We start from the raw sequence: 19724 nt of genomic DNA, 5'->3' as shown, positions 1-19724 counted from the left end.
TACTGAGAAGCATTATTTTCATGGAAGGCCTGGATCGAGAGGCCCAACGCGGAAGAAGACAATGAAAGCAGATTTGATGAACGATAGAAGCCTACCAAAGAGGCTTAGAACGACTTTGGCATAGTTGCACAATTGTTTCCAGTGCCACTGTATAAAGTGGGTGTTGGATATGTTCCCATTTGACTGAATTGCCATGGAAGAGGAATAGCCTCTAGTGGCTCCGCCCCTAGCATCCAAAATTGTCCACCAGAAGTGAATTTGTGTGACTGTTCTTACTGTTCTGCTGGCATCGTTTTAAAGTAATGTTCTGTCTCTACTCTGATAAAGGGTATTCCCATTTCACCTGAGAGCATTGATAAGGATCGCCTCTGTCTCACCTGAGTATATAATAGTCACTGAAATGCATAGGAGCCCTGAAGGTGTTTACTAGATGATTTTAGGATTTGCTTTTGCTTAGGACTAGAAAAATGATAATTCTATTTGTAATAGTGGTCATTACTTTCTACTACTATCTGAATGTTAATGATGACTAAATGCTCTGTTCCCCTTGTATTCCTGTTCATGCCAGCTTAATGGAATGTTTAGAATGGAAAATGCCCACCTAGCAATGAATTAGGAAATTGATATAATTTATGAAAAAATGAATGTGTAAATATTTTCTATGTTCCTACTGGATCATTGGAATGTCTTCAGCTAATGCTAAAACATTTGTCTGTTGTAAATTGACAGTAATGGGTTAGCATTTAGCTGAAGCCATCTTGTATTTAGAGGTTATCTTATCTGCTTTGTGAAAGCCATTTTGTATTTCTGGCAGCCATTTTGTTTCCCATGTGCTCTGTCCTCCCTCAGCGTTAACTGCTCTTGAAATCTGCCTAGAGACAAACTATATTCAGCATCTTCCACTTTGCACATGACCAGAAGGGCCTAGCAAGTAGAATGCACCTGCTTCTCTAGTATAACTGTCAGGCTATTTTTGCTGCTGTATGGAGAAGTAACTCTCCTCCCACTTTGTTGAGCAAGTAGATCTTGTATGCCCATCTTAGTCATTTTGCATGCTTACATAAGCCAGGACTGCCCCTTAGTCTTATGCTGAGTATGTAACCCTTAGCGTATATAAAGCCTCTGTTTTCTGTACTCCTGAGACTGCCTCATTCAGTTGCTAAGGCTTCTGTGTGACGTAGTCTCACTCATATAAATTAAATAAAAATGATCTTTTATATTTCAGCTTCTGTGCCAATTTCCTCTTTGTTGGTTTAAAAGGACCGAGTATCAGTGAGACCCCTGAATAGGAGTATTTGATTTCTTCATATGAAGCACATCTAGTTGTCTTTGTTCAGTTGCAGAAGAATAAAGTGGAAGAGTTAAAATTATGCACATTTCTTTCTCCACCCCTTTGCTCAATGTTTTTCAGACCATCGGATGCATCATTCAGTTCAGAGACAGGAAAGTTTTAGTAGCATCATTCTGGAGTTGTGCGCGTTCTGTGTAGGTAAATCACATTACAGTAGTCCCTTGCAGGTAAATCATGAGACATTAGGTGACTTAATAATGATATTGACCAGTGCATGCACATATACACATCACCTACACACTAGAATCCCTGGCCTCATCTCCAGTCCCCACATACCAGGTGCCTTTTCTATGACCTCTGCAGTCTGGTATTTAGGCACAATGGGGTGTGAAGGATCGGCAGTGGCACATGGCAATGCACCTGAATGGTGGATCAGGTAACAGATAGTTCCTGACCTCTTGTGCAGACTTATTTATTCATTTAAATATTTAAATGCTTTGCTGAGTGAATATGGACCACAGTAGGTGCGAAATATCAGGTACAAGAAGATTAACACATGTAACAGAAGTCTAACTTGTTTTCTCTCCAGACCAAACTCATACATGGCAACAAAACAAAGACTCTGGAATGCAGTAAGAGGAACTAAACCAGATTCTGTGTCACTACAAGCAAATTACTATCTGGCAACCTACAGTAGTGATTTTGCAACATGCAGTAATCACTTGGAAATTCCCAATTATAAGCAGTATATTAAAAAGAAATACAAACACTATGAGAACTCAGAATACCATATGCAACATACTACATGTCCTCTACTTACCCCCTTTTCCTCCTTTGGGACCTTTTTGTAAAATACCTTCTCTGCATCACCGATCCATACCACTGATGGCTGTATAAGCCTTGCTACCTAGTAACACCACAAAAGAAAAAAAAACAATGTAGAATAAGGGTTAAAGTTCAGGCTGTATTTACATCCTTAGAGCTTCATAGTGTTTTAGAGAAAACTCCTCCCCTAAAAACATAATTTGTCTCATAGTTCTTCATTGTTAGGCTTCCAAATACCATGAACCAGAGGACTCCCCTCCCCCAGTTGATCCAAGAGGATGATAGTACCTCAGTCTACCTTGTCCTTGGGGTTGTAGGTCTGTGTAAAATGAAATAGTGCACTGCATATCACGGCAAGTCTCACACTGCCTGTCAAGCCCACCGTGCCCTCCTGTATAAAAGCACGCATTCCAAAGTAGCATTTGCAAAGCGATACAGAAAGGAAGTGCTCCTTGGCCCAGCTACGGATTACTCTGGAATGGTACCCATGACTAGCTTGCTGAAAGGATGATGTAAGCAATATTATCCAAGGGAGCGGGTAGTCCTACCAAGTTACTTAAGGGGATGGAATCAGTGGGTACAAAGTGAAGCAGAAGGCCCTATTCAACCCTGGTCAATAACTACCTGCTAGGATAATATTTTTATTGTAAATCACACCCTTAAAATCTGGGGTGAAATTCACAAACTTGTTTGCTAGATGGTGTGTTTTTAATGGGACTATTTAGTGAAAGGTTACAAGTAGCATTACTGAAGGATTACCTTTAAGGCACTGTCATTGGTATCCCATTGAAATAAATTGCACCGAATGCCAGATTTTTGTTATTTCTTATAATGAAACCAGCTCATGACATCAGTAGATAGGTCGTGAATACTCATACAAATTGGGTTAAGGTTGGCAATAGCGTTATTACATGGCGGAGTCACAAGAGTACAATTACATTCAAACAATGAGGAAGTCTCTTTAGCTGCCCTATCTTGGGTAGGAAATGGACTGCATCCCGTTTACATTGTAGCCTGGAAGCTCAAATGGTTTCATGCTAGGAGACTCATAGTCCCCTATATTTTTGCCACAGAGACCATATATTTTTCCACTTTTTCCAGCATACTCTGCTTTTATATATTACTTCTTCCTCTTGTTGACAGCAATCTAAGTCAGATTCCCATTCTGCCCCTGATGGGGGCAGGGATGCTCCCCATTGTCTCGCTATCTTTTGTTTTGCCACTCCTGCCAAAGATGCCAGTCAGAGTCCCTTGTCTCTAGAGCAGTCCCCCTCCCCTTTAATCATCCGTAGCAACTACCTGGCATCTAACGATATCTCCAACCCCAACACCCTTGATATTACCACTGTTAAGTCCCTCCAGAAGGAGTTAATTTATGGGCAGTCCCATAGTATATGAGAGCAGGAGCCCTCCTGTTGACAGCCTCTTATACATAGTTCTATCGTGGCCTTTCCCCACTTGGGTAGTGCCGTGCATTGGTAGTATGTGCGATGTAATATTTTAAGGTGTATCAGCCTGAAGCGTGCTCGGATCGCTATATCTCTGGTGCTCTGTAGGCCTCAGGCCATTCTTCATCATCAATGTTGCCCAGGTCATCTATCCACGCTGTCCTGAGAGAGGTTAGCGGGTCTGGGGCATTGTTCATTAGTATCCGGTATATTGTGTGGAGGAGTGTGGCTCACTGGTTAGAGCGTCAGACCCTGATGCAGAGGTCTGGCCCGGGACCAGGGTACAATTCCCGACGCGGCAGGGTCCTGAGCCCAAAATGTCCACGGACTCGATAATTCTCGCCTCAGTGCCTATTCTAATCATGGGGTCCCACGCTGCAACTCTGGGCAATAGTTGCTTAATCTCCACTACGGCGGCCCACCCCGCTGCGGGATGCCTGGCTTTCACCCTGGGGATACCCAGTAGGGGTTATCTCACAGGGAAAAGCCAGGACGGGTTCCCAAGCCAAGCGCCTTGATGCCTTTGGGTGATACGTGCGCTATATAAGTCGCAATACATACATACATACATACATTGTGGACGTTGCTATATCTGGGAAAGGGTCCACTAGCAGACTATCCTCTAACGGTGAGTGATCAGGTATAGTCGTGCCTTGTTGTATGTGGGTTTGTAGTGCATGTATGAACCGTATATAGGAAAAATTTTAGGTTTGGGTCAGGGCATAGTCTTGCTGGACATCATCAAAGGAGAGGGGCCCCTCGTCCCTCCACACTTCTCCCAGGTTTTCTATGCCAATGTTCTGCCATCCCCAAACTCCTCAAATGTGGTGATCTCTTTCAGTTGGTCAACCCTGCACAGGGGAGTGAAGGCAATCCCAAGTATCTATGCACCTCGTTCCAGCATTTAACTACTACTGTTGTGTGTGCTGGCCAGTCTTGATCTATCTTTCTCATGTATAAGAGAGATTCATAGTTCCCATCCAACATTGCGTCTCTATCCACTCTATAGGCCGGTTCCTCTCTAGCTGTATAGACCCAGTCATTTATTACCATGAGTTGCGAGGCCCAGTAGTAAAGTTTAATGTCCGGGATCGCCAGGCCTCCTTCATAGATACCTCTTTTTAAATTATGTAAGGCAATCCTGAGTGTGCCTCCGTGCCATAATAGTGTGCGAAGTTCTTGGGCTATCAGCTTGAAAAGGGTCAGTGGAATTGTATAGGGGGTATTTTGCAGAATGTGCAGGAGGTGCAGCAGGGTCATCATCATACAATGCCGCTCTGCCCATTAGAGGCAACGGTAGGGTGTGCCAATGTATTATGTCAATGTGAAGCCTATTAAGCTGGGGTAGAAGGTTTCTTTACAGGAATGTTTGTTGGCTTTGCTTTACGTAGATGCCTAAATATTTGAGGCCTTCTATAGCTATTGGGCGGCGCAGCTCGCTGGGAGCCTCGGGGGGCCCAACAAAGGGGAATATCACTGACTTGAACCAATTTATGGTGTAACCCAAATACCTTCCAAAGAGTTAAAAAAAGGGGAGAACTCTTGCTATAGAAAAGTTAGTTCTCGATAAGTACAGGAGTATATCGTCAGCGTATAGGGAGATGCATTCCTCCCAACCCCCTGGTGCCACAATACCCCGAATCATCTGGTCTACTCTGATCCAGTGTGCCAGTGGCCACAATGCCAGAGCAAACAGCAGCAGAGACAAGAGGCAACCCTTCCTAGTGCCCCTGCACAGCTTGAAACTTCTTGAGAACGCTCTGTTCACCCTTACTCTAGGTACCAGATCACAGTAGAGCAATCCCACCCAGCTGCGGAATTTCGGGCCAAAGCCTAGTCAGGAGAGTACAGCAAATAGATAAGGCCACTGAGGCATCTAAGGACATCACCACTGTCTGCTGGGGCGGAAGGGCCTCCGTCAAGTGGAGGACTCCATACAGCCGTCGCAGATTATGGCTGGTGCTTCTATGTGGCATGAAGCCAGACAGGTCTAGATGAATAATAGTGGCCAGGACCGTCATTAATCTATTTGCTAGGGCCTTGGCAAGCACCTTTGCCTCTACATTTAGGAGCGAGATCAGTCTATAGGAGCTACAGCTCTCTGGGGTTAGCCTGTCTTGTGTATTACAACAATTGTGGCTGTGTGCTGGTCATCATGCAGCGGCCTCTATTCCTCGCCTCCTCAAACATTTTAAGCATAGGTTGTGCATTTTTTGAAGCTAAGCCCTTAAAGATCTCAACAAGAAGTCCATTTGGACCTACCCCTTCCCTTGACCTCAAGGCTCCTAGGGCATAAGAGAGTTCCTCTTCTGTAATATCTGCCTCCAAGGCATCCTGTTCCTCAACACTGATTATCGGAAGCGCGAAGTCTGCTAGGAACGCTTCCCAATCCTTGCCAGTTCTTGTGCTGACAGAGGCATATAGGCCCTCGTAGTAGGAAGCAAAAGACTCCTTGTTGTCTGAAGGACCCTCCCTACATCTCTGACTCCCACCCCCCATGGTCTCTCTCTATCCCTTCCGTCTAACCAGGCCAACAGTCTATAGGCTTTATCCCCAACGTCATTCAGCGCTGGGTGGGCGAATACCAGTTTTTGAGGCGCACAAAAAGGAACACATATATAAGCATGAAAACAGAAGGTGGTTTAAATATGAACCGTTTGCTGATGGTATTATGGTGTTTTTAGAATTTGTTTAGAGCTTTAACAGTGATTTTACACTTTGGAAAATGCTGATCCTCCTGGGATTTGATGAACCATTCATGATTTTCTAATACAAATGATTTAAATCTAGAAGCATGAGGGCACTTTTTCTACAAATTCACAAATATCACCCTCAGTCACGCAAAAAACCATGTCTGACAGGATGTGTAAAACGTGTACCTCCAACGGCTGCAGCAAATGTGTCCCCAATGTTCTGAAGTAGTTTCACCACAGAGTTCTAATGGCCAATTAGAGCGCTACTTTTTCCATAAAAAAACACTATTTTGTTGGAACAGTAGCTGCTAAATGTTAAGCCTTTCGGAGCAGGCTGAAATAAATGAGCATTGAGAATTGAATGCAGAGAAGAAACAAACTGTATAAAATAAATGGGTTTTTAGCCATTTGAGGCATAATATATTATTAATGGGGCTAAAAATAGAAAGAGAGAAATCCTACCAACGTCCCCTTTCCACAGATGTTCATTCTGGCTACCCATTTTATCTGTCGCTTAGAGCCCATCTAGTTTCAAAATAGTAACACGGTGGCTACTGAAGGTTTTTAATCTTTTAATGTATGCAAGTAGATGTTTTTAGAGATGCAGGAGAATATTTACAGACGGATCTCATATTTAAAATTCATAGATTTGGGCTGTAATTGATAGTGCGAGTCACTCAAAGGAGTAGTTGTTTGGACCATCGTTTTATTCTTTTATACTGTCGGTAGATGCATGAATGTGCACTAGATCACAATGTTTTTGTTGGGAGTTATATATAAGGTAATGATAAAACACATTTTAAAATACATATTTGGTGCCTATAAAATGTTGCTCTGGTTACATTCTAAATGACTTCTTTCATATTTTAAAATAAGTAACATTGTAAATCAGATACAACAATGAGGCTGCTATTTTAGAACACAGTGAACACTTGTCTTCGGTAACACAATTTTCATATTTGGAGCAATTTCAATATCAAATACAAAAAAGGAAAGAAATATTTTTGGAGGCTCCTTTGCTTCAGTAACGTGTAGCAGCAGATATAGGAAGGATTTCCATGCACATATTCAGCCACCTGCACAGGAATATGAAAGATTCTTAAACTATCTTCTTCAGTATCATGTCTCCCAGTGCAGGCACATCTGGGTAAGCCAGGTTAACACACTAGTTTTTCATTAGACCACTGCCATCTACATATGTAGTTGTTATGGGAAGAAGGCATAGTATTGTGTGTTGATACTGTAATGCAGCTTGACTCGTGTACTAGCTGTGCATCGACTGGTTTGAATCCAATCAAAATTCAGCATTTTTGGTAGTATACATTTGTCTAATTTAAAATAGTTTGTAGACAGCATGGCAATCAGTGTTTAGTATCACATGTGATTAGTGTGGAGGTCATAATGTGTTTGTATGACAATGTACTTGTTGTTGGTGATAGATCCCTGTGTAAAGGAGTTCCTGTGTGTTTGGTTGTAGGAGTATTATTTGAATATTCTTAAAAGTAATAGTTTAGGCAATGGGTGCGGGGACGATCAAATTATTATTCACCACTCTGAAGCTTCATCTGTTTTGGTGGTAGGAATTGGGTTTTTGCAGTGGGCATATGTATTTATTTTACATCAGTTGATCTGGGTCAAAGTTGGTTTTCAATGACTAACAGATTGTGGTAGAGACTTACTGTTATAGGTGTGCGCTTCATCAGTCGTGTTGGTTGCAAAGACAGTTTCGATAATTGGTTTTTATTAAGTCATGTGACTGGTAAACGGATGTTTGATAATTGGCAGTTGAAGAATAGGGTCTGCCATGGGAACAATGGATTAGACACTGGAATTATCTGCATGTGGTAACATTGTTGGTGTTTAGCAATGTTTTGTGTTTTAACATATTTTTAACTAACAGGAATTGGCAACAAAAGTGGCTATAGAGTATGATCACAATTAATTGACTGCCTGAACTGTATATAGAGAACAAATTGTTAATCCATAAAAAAATTGCATATTTTGTAGCAATTATCTGTTAACCTAAACTGACACTTGCCAATGAAAGTATTATGCTAAGTAGTCACCCTTCTATGAAGAGCATAGTTAGGGTAAAATCCTCAGAAGAATCAGGCCGAAGGATTACCTTCATCACCATGTGCACCAGCATTTGAAGGCCGCTCTTCCCAGGGTACTTGCTGGCGATGTTGTCTGGGGAGAGGTCGAACAAGTTGGCACCAGTCTCTGTGCAGATGGCATGGACTAGCATCCTTTTCCCTGTGCCCACTGGTCCTGCGAGGAGGATGGATTTTATCAGCGGGCCCTTCTCATGCACAGAGGTAGAGCCTATGACACAAAACAGAGAATAGTCATGAATAGTCTTCAGAACACTCATGGAACTAAAAAACACAACTGGCTGTCTGAGCAATAATGGTGGTGACAGCCATACTGTGTGCCACCAACACCTGCCTACAACATGCTGTAGCATGAGCTCTTGTCTTCATTCAGCAGGTGCATTATTGCCATAAGCCTCTATAATTACTTGTTGTACAAATGTTTACGAAATCTCTCAAACATCTATAACCTACATATAGCATGACTTAAGGAATCAGCTTGTGTAGTAGCCATAGTATAAGTGGTTTACTTATTACTGTTTGTTGTCTTAGATAATGATTTGATAGAGGTTGAGCTAGAGTCTGTAGTTTATTTATGGCATCCTGCTTCTGAAGCAATAAGTAACCAACACCTGTGCCATTTGGCAATCACCATCCTATGTGACCATTCCACTGCTATGCAATGCATGCCCACAGCCTCACATATGTGAATAAATTATGGAATGACACCACTTCTGGTCTGCATTAGCTTACTTTGTTTTCTTACATTGTTGGGTGAAATGATAGCGTGATGGTACCATGCTACAGTCCTCTACTTTATCCTACAATGTACCATGTACTCTACCATTTTCCTGAATATATAAACAGGACTGTTGTTGTGCAAAGGCAAAGGAGTACAAAGATCTCACCAGAGAAAAGACAAGCCCCTTCTCTATCTATCTATATAGTTGACAATCACAGACTGAAAAAAGGCAAAACAAAACATTTGTGCATGTATCAATGGTACCAACAATATCAAAATGGGTTGTAGTTAGTTTTACTTGGCCCTATGCCTAAGATTCACACGTGCTGCCATCTTGTCTATTCAATAGATGTCAGTGATCCATAAAGTCCTATGCAGGATTGTTCCAGGGCTAGTAGAGTGTAAAGTAAGCCGTGCAGTTTAGTATGACTGCTTTCAAACTGGATACAGATTCCATAGGTTGACAAGTATTTCTGCGGATCCTTTGCATAAGTGAGCCACCAAAAGCGTCGCCAACCATGTTGCAGAGTTCTCTTGAACTCAAGATGTACTTGAAACCTAGAGTTGTGGCACTACAATGGGACTGTTTGCTGTGAATGTGTATTCGGATAATAGAGCAGTGATCGATAATACAGACATCTACCCAACACAGCCAACCTAGTTTCTGCCTTAAACTGATTGGATACATCAAGTGTGGACACTTCAGATGTAATCTAATTCAGGAAATCACTGATGTTCAACAACCTTCTCATTATGACTAATGGGCATAAGTTTTATTCACCCTTAGTCTTCTGAGTCGACCTTGAGAAACAGGAGTAATTACAAAAATTAATTGGGAAAAAAGGGTCTGATGCAGTTGTCTAGCACGCAATGCTGTTGCCAATTTAAGGAACTGCATTTTCTCATGGTCAGTTATGGCTGTGATCAAATATGTTGGGTGCCATGTAGGTAATTCTACACCTCTCCCCACTGCTATTTCTATTTCTAGTTCCCGTAGAGGGGTAGCCCCGGGTGAGAGCGAGTTTATTTCACCCCATGCTACATATGGGGGACCTCCACGGTTTATCAACAAGGGTTTTGGAGCAGCCCCTCAGGCCCGGATAGTCTGAGAGTTGTAATCATGAACAACAGGGTTTTAGATCTAACACGGCTTCCCCACAGAATTACGTAAAAACAACGTTGCTGAACTTTTAGGGCTAGCAAGATTGGGAAAGCAGGGTAAATGATTCATAGAATGGGGAGTCCTCTAACAGATACGTGACTGGAATGGAAAATTGAGTAGGTTTCATATAGTATTCCTGTAAGAGTCCTGACTGCGAGAGGAAAAAGCCACCGAGGGCTTTGTAACTGTCAACTGTTGGTGTAACAAACAGGGAAGGGTAGAGCCTCTGGTTGAGTCCCTAATCCCCACTAAGGTAGTAAAGAAAATTCTGGCTGCAATCTCCTTTTTTTAGAGGAGTACAAATTATAATGGCTGAGCTATGGTTGATGGTGAATGGTCATAGGTCACTTGTACTGATAAATATATATCTGCATAAAGAGGAGCAGTATAGAATAAACAATTGGGTTGACACCTTTGACTGCTCCATTTGGAAAGTGATGAGGAAATTTCCAAAAGCTATGTTAATTCTGGCTGGGGATTTCATTGTTTGCCTATACCGAAGTTACCAGGATGAAGTGCTGAAAGAGGTCTTAAAGCACTATAATATACATACTGCCTCTTTATCGAGAAGCCCAATAAAAAAAGAGTCACGGGCGATGTGCAACTGGTCATCAGACAATAGACTCTGTGTTTGAATGGCACTTTTAAAAAGGATATTCCAGCTGCCCAAAGTTTTCGTTTTGGTTCCCACGGCTGCCTAATTGTCATGTTTGTTCCAGTATTGCAGTTTGGGTACTATTTGGATTTTAAAGTAATGGATTTTCAGGGAAGTTACCACTGGTATCTCTTTGCCACTTTATGCTTTCAGGAATTGTCTGAGGCCGATGGGGTTTTACCATTGGGCACAAGCGTTCAGTTGAGACTCACTACATGCTTCGACTGTCTTACCTGCACAATTTGGCTGCGTATCAAGTTTTGGACTGTGTCATTCCAAGATAAAATTGTTGGTATAATATGGGTATAACATGGGTTTAAAAAATGTCTTAACGTGCAAACGGGTAAATTTGAATATCCATATGGCGCGGTGGAAAGGCCAAGATTTGGCTGTAGTATGTTTTGGGGCTACCTCTAAGAACATGAAATTCTATCAGAAATCCTATCCAATCACCCAGCATGCCTCCACATCCTTGTGTTTGTTTATACCACTTCCTTTACAGTGGATCACCAACTTTTCCACTCAACGCCATCTTTTCCTTGTGAGAGTCAAAGTAAATAGCAAATACCATTCAACAGGAACTCACTGAATGTCATATATTTTCTTTGCTTAAAGTAACCCCTGAAGAAGGGTCTATCAGCCCAAAATGCATTGAAGGTTGTTTTAATTTGGAAAGAAACGAGATACTGCAAGATTCTCTTCAGACTCCATGAATGTGATGTTTGAACATTTGTGAACAATTTTGTGAAGCCAAGAAAAATACAAATTTGCAAGCAACTTTGGTCTCTACATTGTGTTTAATATTTTCAGTTTCAAGCAATGTTATAGTATAAAATCTGAAGTGTCTTAGATTTTTTTTATTGAAAGAAGTTAAGGGTTTAACCATGTAGCCCTAGAGCGCAAAAGTGCACTTAACTTCCAGAGCATTTGTTCTGGTCTCTTTAATCTATTAAGTGGCAGGGACAGGGTGGAGCACTGCCAGCTTTGTGCGCAGGAAATACGTTGAAGTTTGTATACATCATGTTTAATGTTATCGTTTACATCACTATTTACTTCTTCTTATACTGTTCTATAATGTCATGCACTGAGCTACAGATAATGGGTTATTTTTTCCATAGATAATAACGCACCCAAACAGGCCATAATACAAACAAAATCTTACTCAGGGGCAACATTAAGAATTAATATCATACCTAATTAATAGAGCATTTTCGATGCACTCCAATTTGCAACTTTTTTGCCCTTTTCATCACTGGAAAATATTGTTTCCTGCAGTTCTACAAATTCAAAAAGCTTTAAGTATAGGATCTTTTGTATGTACCTAGGGGCAGGATTGCATATAGGGCAATGTTCCGCCGCACGTCTAGGATGGAGGGCATAGGCTCGATGTCTGTTGCTCGCAGTATGGTGCCCAGGTAGCTGTAGTCACCTGTAAAAGAATGGAAAGCGGTTGAGAAATAAGCTGGAGTCATGCTGGTGCTGGGAGAAAAAACACAAATACACCAGAAACTCATGAATAGGTACTGAGAGAAGAAAACACAGGACCGGTTTAGGCGCTGGACTAACAGATCATGAACCTTAGGTTCAATGTACATCAAAGAAACAAACATATTTTTGCACAATGAGGGAGAGTTGTGCAGAGTGGAAATCCCATGTGCACCATACAATTATGAGATGGCTGGTGTTCCAAAACCTGGATTTCCTTAGTACAGTAAAACTAGGAAGAATTTAAGCTGTCAGACGTTTTGCCCAGTAAAACGACCTCAGTGACTGGACTGCAGTGCAGCCCCAGTCTCCTGCCTGACCCAAGAGCTATGCCTCAGAGAGTATCCAAAGTTCCCTCCTGTCCAGTCACTTGTCCCCTTCCTTACCCATCCTCCTAATACCCATTCTCCCGCCCCACAGATGACTCCATTTTCCACCTACACACAGCAAGTGGTAAATGTCTCGGTCTCTTCCCACAGAATAAAGAATTTTGGCAGGAAGATACAGTTTGGCACAATTATTTCCCATTCTGTTGGGTTAACTCCTATATGTTATACTGGACGGGAGTTACAACACAGTAACACTCTTTACAGGTGTGGAGTTTCCACCCTGCGAGTTCTGTGCAATCTCACAACCTGGGTTTAACATTTGCCTTAGAATCTTGCAGTTCAGAGGGATGCTCTGTCTCTGGTGGTTGAGGGCACTATGGGCACTGTGTTGCAGGCCATGCAGAATGCCTGTGTTTACTATGATGTGTGGGTGTGTGTGTGTATGTGCACATGTGTTTTTCTTTCTAATGTGTTCCTTTGTGCCGGGTTGGCATCTCAAGGTGGACACCATAAGTTGAAATGATGGGGCAATCGGTTATAAGGTATATCTGTACTGTGTTTGATGTAGTTGAAATGATTGGTCTAATGCGATTCTTGGTGATAAGTGATGACGTCTTTTGCAAGTTCTATTTTGTTGCTAGACACCCCACAGATATGGGTGTTACAAAATGCTCATAACACAGGACATTTTAACTTCAGTACTTGCCCATCTCAAAAAGTCACATACTTTTAGGGTTACATTTTATGTCGCTGGTTATTGTCGAGCTTAAACTCGCCATAAAATTGCCTCCTAAAATCCATCCTTCTCCTTCAGTCCTGTCTCCACAGAAGTAGGGGGAAAAGGATCAAGGAAAGGGGGGGCAAGATATAACCATCACTTCTCATTGCAGCCGGTGCACTAATAAATGCAATGCATGTTCTTCTCAGTAGGCCACTGTACTTGACAAATAATGTAAGGTGAAGATGAGGTGTACTTTCTTTAAAGTTGATATATTTGTTACACTTTGTCGACTGGTTACAGCAGGGGTCTCCAACTGTTTTTGTAGGGAGAGCTACTTTTGATCATTAAAAATCATTGTGAGCTACTAAAGGCTAAGCAACTCGTGCATTGTTACCAGACACCCTAACGCCCAGCTTCATTGACTTTAAGCCTAATGTCCATAGAACTAGATACTGTGGTTTGAACAAAATTCTTTGACTAGGGGCACTATGACAGAACAGTCATGTGTGTCAATGAGAGTGTGGTCTTTGGGGATGTATGAACACGTGTGCGTATGAATGGGTTAAATGTATATGGGTGACTGAGAGCCTATGTCGTATGTGCTTGTGGAACTGGAATACCTTTCGTCATATGTGGCACTGTTAAATGCATAATAAAATGCAGACACATTCTGCAAAAATGTTCATGATATAGAAGATTTTTCTGAATTTTAAATTTCTCCTAAAATAATGACTGTATTTATCAGTTATGAATATGATGCAGTGTCTGCCAGCCACTGGGAGCAAGATGCCTGATGTGTGTAAAGGCGACACTTTGAAATAGGAGGAAATTAAAATGAAGAGTAAACTTTATGGATTCCCTAAAACTCTTACACTTACATTCAATTCCATTTCCACATGTCACACTTACAAACACCAGGCATCTTGTTTCCCGTGGCCTGTAGACAAGGTGCCATATTTATAACCGAAAAATACAGCCATTTTCTTCAAATGGGAGGAATTTAAAGTGAAGAAACATGCTTCCCAAACATTAAGATGTAATAGACTTTATTTTTAAGTTATAAATATGGCTCATGTTTGTAAATGTGACACTTTGGAAAGGGCAAAAATTAAAGTGAAGGTTTAACTTAAACATCAAGGCAATGTTTTATTTTAATTTTCTACCATGTAAAAGCATTCAGAAACATAATTTTGTTTCTCACACTCCAATAATGAGTTGGGAAGGACTTACGTAAGAGTTCAATACCTCAGTGCGTCATGTTTTTCACCTCTGTGGCCTGGGTCATAAATCTGACTTCAGTACTGCTCATTATCAGGCCATGCTATTTACAGCTTGAAAAAAAGAATATAAAATAGACGCCCTTTCCTTAACTTAAAAAGAAAAATGTGACCCTGTGCTTTTTAAAATTGAAATTAAGGCTGTGAGCTACTCTGAAGGTATCAACTAGCTACTGGTAGCTTGTGATTGCCTGGTTGGAGACACATGGTGTGTATATATAGTGTTGTCTATGGTGGTTGTAATGGCGGTGGTGACAATGATGGTGGTGATTGTAGAGGTGATGGTGGTGGAGCTAATGGTGGTGGTGGTGTTGGCAAAGGCGGTGGCTCCAACAGCAGAAGAATTGATGGTGGTGATAGCAATATTAGACGTGACAATGTAATACTGATAGAGTGGGAGTAGTGCTGTCTGTGGTCAAAGTATTACTTGTGGAGGAGATGTTGTAGTTGTAGTAAATAGTGATAGTAGTGTGGTTAGTGGTGGCAATAGCGGCAGTAGCAATAACATGATGATGGGGATATTGATGGAGTTGAGAAAGTGTAAGTAATGGTAATAATAGTGGACATGATGATGGAGCTAGTGGTGTGATGTTAGAAGAAGTGGTGTGATGGTAGAAGTGGTTTGTTGTGATGTTTTAGTGGAGGTGGTATTGGTGAAGGTAGTAGCAATGGTGGTATTAGTGGAGAACATGGCAGTAGTGGAAACAATGTTGTGTGTGATGGCAATGGTAAAAGAGGTAGGTGTTGGTAGTGAATATGGCTGCAGTATTGGTTGCAATAGTGTAGGCTGTGATAGTGGGGGTAATGGTAGTGGAGGGAATAGTGGTGTCCATTGTCGTGGGGTGATATTGCTAGTGGTGGTGGTATTGTTGTGGTGGTGATTGTGAAAACTGCGTAGTGATAACGGCTTTGATGGCAGTGGTGAAAGTAGTGTGATGGTGATGATATGGTAGTAGTACTTCTGGTGTTGATAGTGGGGACACTGGTAATGAAAATGGTTATGATGGTGTTGGTGATGGTGTAGATATGGTTGCAGTGGTTGAAGTGGTAACGGTGCAACTTGAGGTAACAGTTGTAATGATGGCAATACTTGCGATAGTGGTAATACAGATTAGTGTAATTGTAATTGGATTTATATAGCGTTTACTACCCCTGATGACGCATCAAAGCACTTTTTGGCTAGTAGAACCCTAATCTGGGACCCAAAAAGTATTAGTGGTGGATTAGTATAGGGAAATATTAAATTAATTTGAGCGGTGGACATGTTAGTGATGGAGCAAGGATTCAAGAAAACAAAACTTGCTCGGAGCAATCTCTCATTAACAGTACTAATTATTAGAAATAGTAAAGAAAACGAAATTAATATACATGCACAACATTTACATATGGGATAAGAGTTTTACGCATGATTAACTAATGGAAATAGAAAGCAACGCAAGTAAAACCCGCTTTAAACTGGAAAACTCCTTTGCGCATGTGCCAATTAAAATTACACAGATAGTAACGTGACTAATCAGTTTTGAGAGGGAAAACTCTCACGCAAGAGCAGGAATTACTAACATTAGGTCTTAAGGCACCGCGTGCCTGGCATATGCTTGCCTGAATTTAAAGAGAGCTGTCACTGCTAATGCTAACGAAGAAGAAAATACCATGGGATAGAGTAGAAGTGGATGGTGAACAATGAAAATCATTTATTTGAGAAATTAACATTTATTTATGATTCCTTTATTAATAGTGTACATTTGGGCCTCATGTGCCATACAAGAGAAAAAGATGCCGACAAAAATGGATGTGAGCTAGACATCCGCAGCGTAAGAGTGATGCGACCCGTTGCCCGTGTCACTGACAGGCTGCCAAGAGCCAAGGACAAAACGCCGTGTGAAAACTCTTCTCGACTGTGGAATTGTATTGAAATATGTTTTGAATTGTAACATTAAATACATTTGAAAGGAAGTGAGACAGAATTTTAAATGAGCTAAAGGGGATGGGTTTGTTAGACAAAAGAGTTTATTAAGAAATTAAACATGACAGCGTAAGGTGATGACAACTCCCCTATCCCTGCCCAATCAGAGTTCGTATTTCATCAAGATTTGTAACTTTTGAGGGTGGGTAATGCAGAAATGAAGACTATAACTAGGGTGACTAAAATTTTATGGCATGGCATGCATGTATGCGAGGTGAGGCAAGCACAAGAGCAAGCAAGAGAGGCAAGAACTATTGCTGCTGAGAAAAGAGAGAACAGACTGGGAAGATTCACCTTTGAAAGCCACTTGATTAGAAAGAAGATTCCGGAAGAATATCGAGGAGGGAGAGAGTATAAGTGAGGGATGCGCTCCGGTGCATTGGGTCTGTAGAGAAGTTTAGTAAGTATTACCTTGTCCTGAGCCTGTCCTATAGTCTTTGTCGCCTGAGTCTTAATCAGGAGAACACCAGCAGCCCTTTTTGGCCAGAGAGTTGGGTTTCCATAATCACCTTTGGGTAATTATTATTCTGTCTCAAATTTGCATATCTTTGCAAATGTATGATTTATTATGCCCTATGTTCTTCATCGATCCACTTTTAATGCATCGATTTTGTTGAATGAGTCTGTGAATTAAATGTACATTGCTAAATGAATTTTCTCTACCATGAAAAATTGATGGTGTTTGCACTGTGAATTTGTAATAATGAGCATTCATTTGAGACCGAGATTTAGATACATTTCATTGAATCTTACCCAGAGTCTGTGGTTATTTCAGTAAGATTTGTAAGGAAAGATAGTTAATTTGTTCATATCACCATCAACTACTCAAATAATGGTCCATCAACCGAAACAAGAGTGTTAACTGTGAAGATTAGTTAGACACTGATTACAATTTTATCAGGTGTGATACTGAAGCTCGCGTGAGTCAACTATTCAAGATCAAAGTGAATTACAAAACTTGACCCCCAGCGAAACAGCCAGGAAAGCTGAATGTGTATATGGGCCCATTTAATTTTTCGTTTGATTGTGAGATGTTCGTCCCTTGCTTTCCGCTGGATCATTAGTTGGATTGAAAAGGATAGTGGAGGGATAGACAAGGGAAGTCTCTAAAAAGTCTTTATTTGGAGATCATAGCAAAGAGAGGAAGTTTGGGATGAGTAAAGTAGAGATAGAGGAGGGCAGTCTCTCTAGAACTGAATTAAGGAGAGAGATGGGGTATCCGAAGAGTCTAGGAAGGATACATGACCGGAGGGTTTAGAAAGGCTTGTTTTGGAGATCTAAGTAGTAAAAGAGGTTTGGGATAATGTATGGAGGGGTAGAGGAGGGAAGTGTCTAGAAACTGTTATTTTAGGGGTCACAGTAGTAGAATGTGATTTGAGATGAGTCAGAGAGTAGAGGTAGAGTATATATTGAGAGAGGTATAGGGTGTAAAATAGGTAGTGCATTGGGGAGAATAGTGGAATGAGGTTTGGGATGAGTCAGAGTGGAGGCAGAGGATACATTGAGAGAGGGATAGGGTGAGATGTAGAGTAGTGCATTGGAGATGCTGAATTAGGAGTAAAGTAATAAATATAAAGATACATAAGTACATGGAAGGTATATATGTATAAGGAAAGTAGTATTAGTTGTGGTGATGATAGTGGCGATGGTGGCTATAGTGTTGTTGATAGTGGTGGTGATGGTGATCATGGCAGCGGTGTTGACACAGGTAATGGTCATGGCAGTGGTAGTCACAGTAGCAGATGAGTTAATGGAGACAACAGTATAAGTTGTCATGACGATCTAATAGTGATAGGTTGGGAGTGATGACAGTGGTAGCAGAGTGGATGTGGTCGAAGGAGTACTGATGAAGGAGATGCAGTAGTTTATGTGATGGTAGTGATAGTTTTGTGGTTAGTGGTGGTGATATCGTCAGTGGTGATAACATGATGGGGATAGTGGTGGAGGTGAGAAAAGTATAGGTAATGGTGGTAATAGTGGTGGTGGTGATAGAAGTAGTCATGTGATGGTGGTAGTGGTGGATGGTAGTGGTGGGTTTGGTGGTGGTGGTAGTAGTAATGTGAGTAATAGTGGAGCTTATTTTGAAGGTGGTAATTGTAGCAACAGTGTTGTCTGTAACAGCAATAGTGGTAAATGGTGGTGGTACTGAATATGGCGGTAGTAGTGGCTGTGCAGGCAGTGATGGTGGTAGTAATGGCAATGGAGGTAATGGTACTCGAGGGGATAGTGGTAGCAATTATGACGGGAATATTATTATTGTTGGTGTTGAAGGTGGTGGTAGTAGTGTTGGTGGTGATAGTGGTAACAGTGGTGGTAGCAGCAACTTTGGTGACAATGGTAGTGGTAGAGATAGTGATGGAGGAGGTAGCGCTGCAGTGGTGATAGTGGCAGTGGTGGCGGTAGTTGTGATGATGGTACTTTGGGTGACAGTGGTGATGATGACAGAACTTTTGATGGTGGTAATAGTGATGATGATGGTGATAGTTGTGGTGACGCGGCGATATAGGTGGAGAAGGTGATTGTAGAGTTGCTATTGGTGAAAGTGTGTCAGAGTGGGTGGTGAAGGTGTTGACAATGGAGGTGATGGTGGTGATAGAAGTTTTTAAGATGATAGTACGAGTGGTGATGATGATGGTATTAGTGATGATTCTTTTAGAAGGGTGATGTGATGTTGACAGTGATGGCTGTGGTGTAGTGATGTTGGTGGTAATAGTGATATTGGCAGTGGTGTTGGTTGTGGATAGGATTGGTGGCGATGGGGTGAATAAGTGCTTATTGTAGGACAGTTTTAGTAATGGTGATTATGAGACAGTAGTGATGGTATATTTCCGTTTTTCACCGAAGAACGGAAATATTGAGTACATTCTATCTTTAATTAATTAATACACATTTGTGTTGTGATATTGTGGTGTGTGCCTTGAAATTTTGTGAACTGGATGAGTATATATTTGATCTGGACCAGAAAAACATAGATGTGGACTCACTCCTTAACGAGGAGGCTCCCTCCACATCTAAGAACCTAATACTAGACCCTTTAGGA

General features: G+C 41.4%; 1 protein-coding gene across 3 annotated transcripts in view; it reads right to left on the bottom strand.

Annotated features, from left to right (window-relative positions):
* Positions 1 to 19724, bottom strand: part of LOC144768886 (dynein regulatory complex protein 11-like) — a 743718-nt gene that overhangs the window by 349876 nt on the left and 374118 nt on the right. For all 3 annotated transcript variants that reach the window (XM_078652900.1, XM_078652898.1, XM_078652899.1), the window contains 3 exons: positions 12231 to 12338; positions 8383 to 8582; positions 2112 to 2198 (listed from right to left, as the gene is read on the bottom strand). In XM_078652900.1, the coding sequence (XP_078509026.1) occupies positions 2112 to 2198; positions 8383 to 8582; positions 12231 to 12338 (395 nt within the window). The remainder of the gene's footprint in view (positions 1 to 2111; positions 2199 to 8382; positions 8583 to 12230; positions 12339 to 19724) is intronic.

Source organism: Lissotriton helveticus, chromosome 7, assembly GCF_964261635.1.
Source record: "Lissotriton helveticus chromosome 7, aLisHel1.1, whole genome shotgun sequence".
Taxonomy (NCBI): domain Eukaryota; kingdom Metazoa; phylum Chordata; class Amphibia; order Caudata; family Salamandridae; genus Lissotriton; species Lissotriton helveticus.
This window is presented reverse-complemented; position numbering and strand designations above follow the sequence as displayed.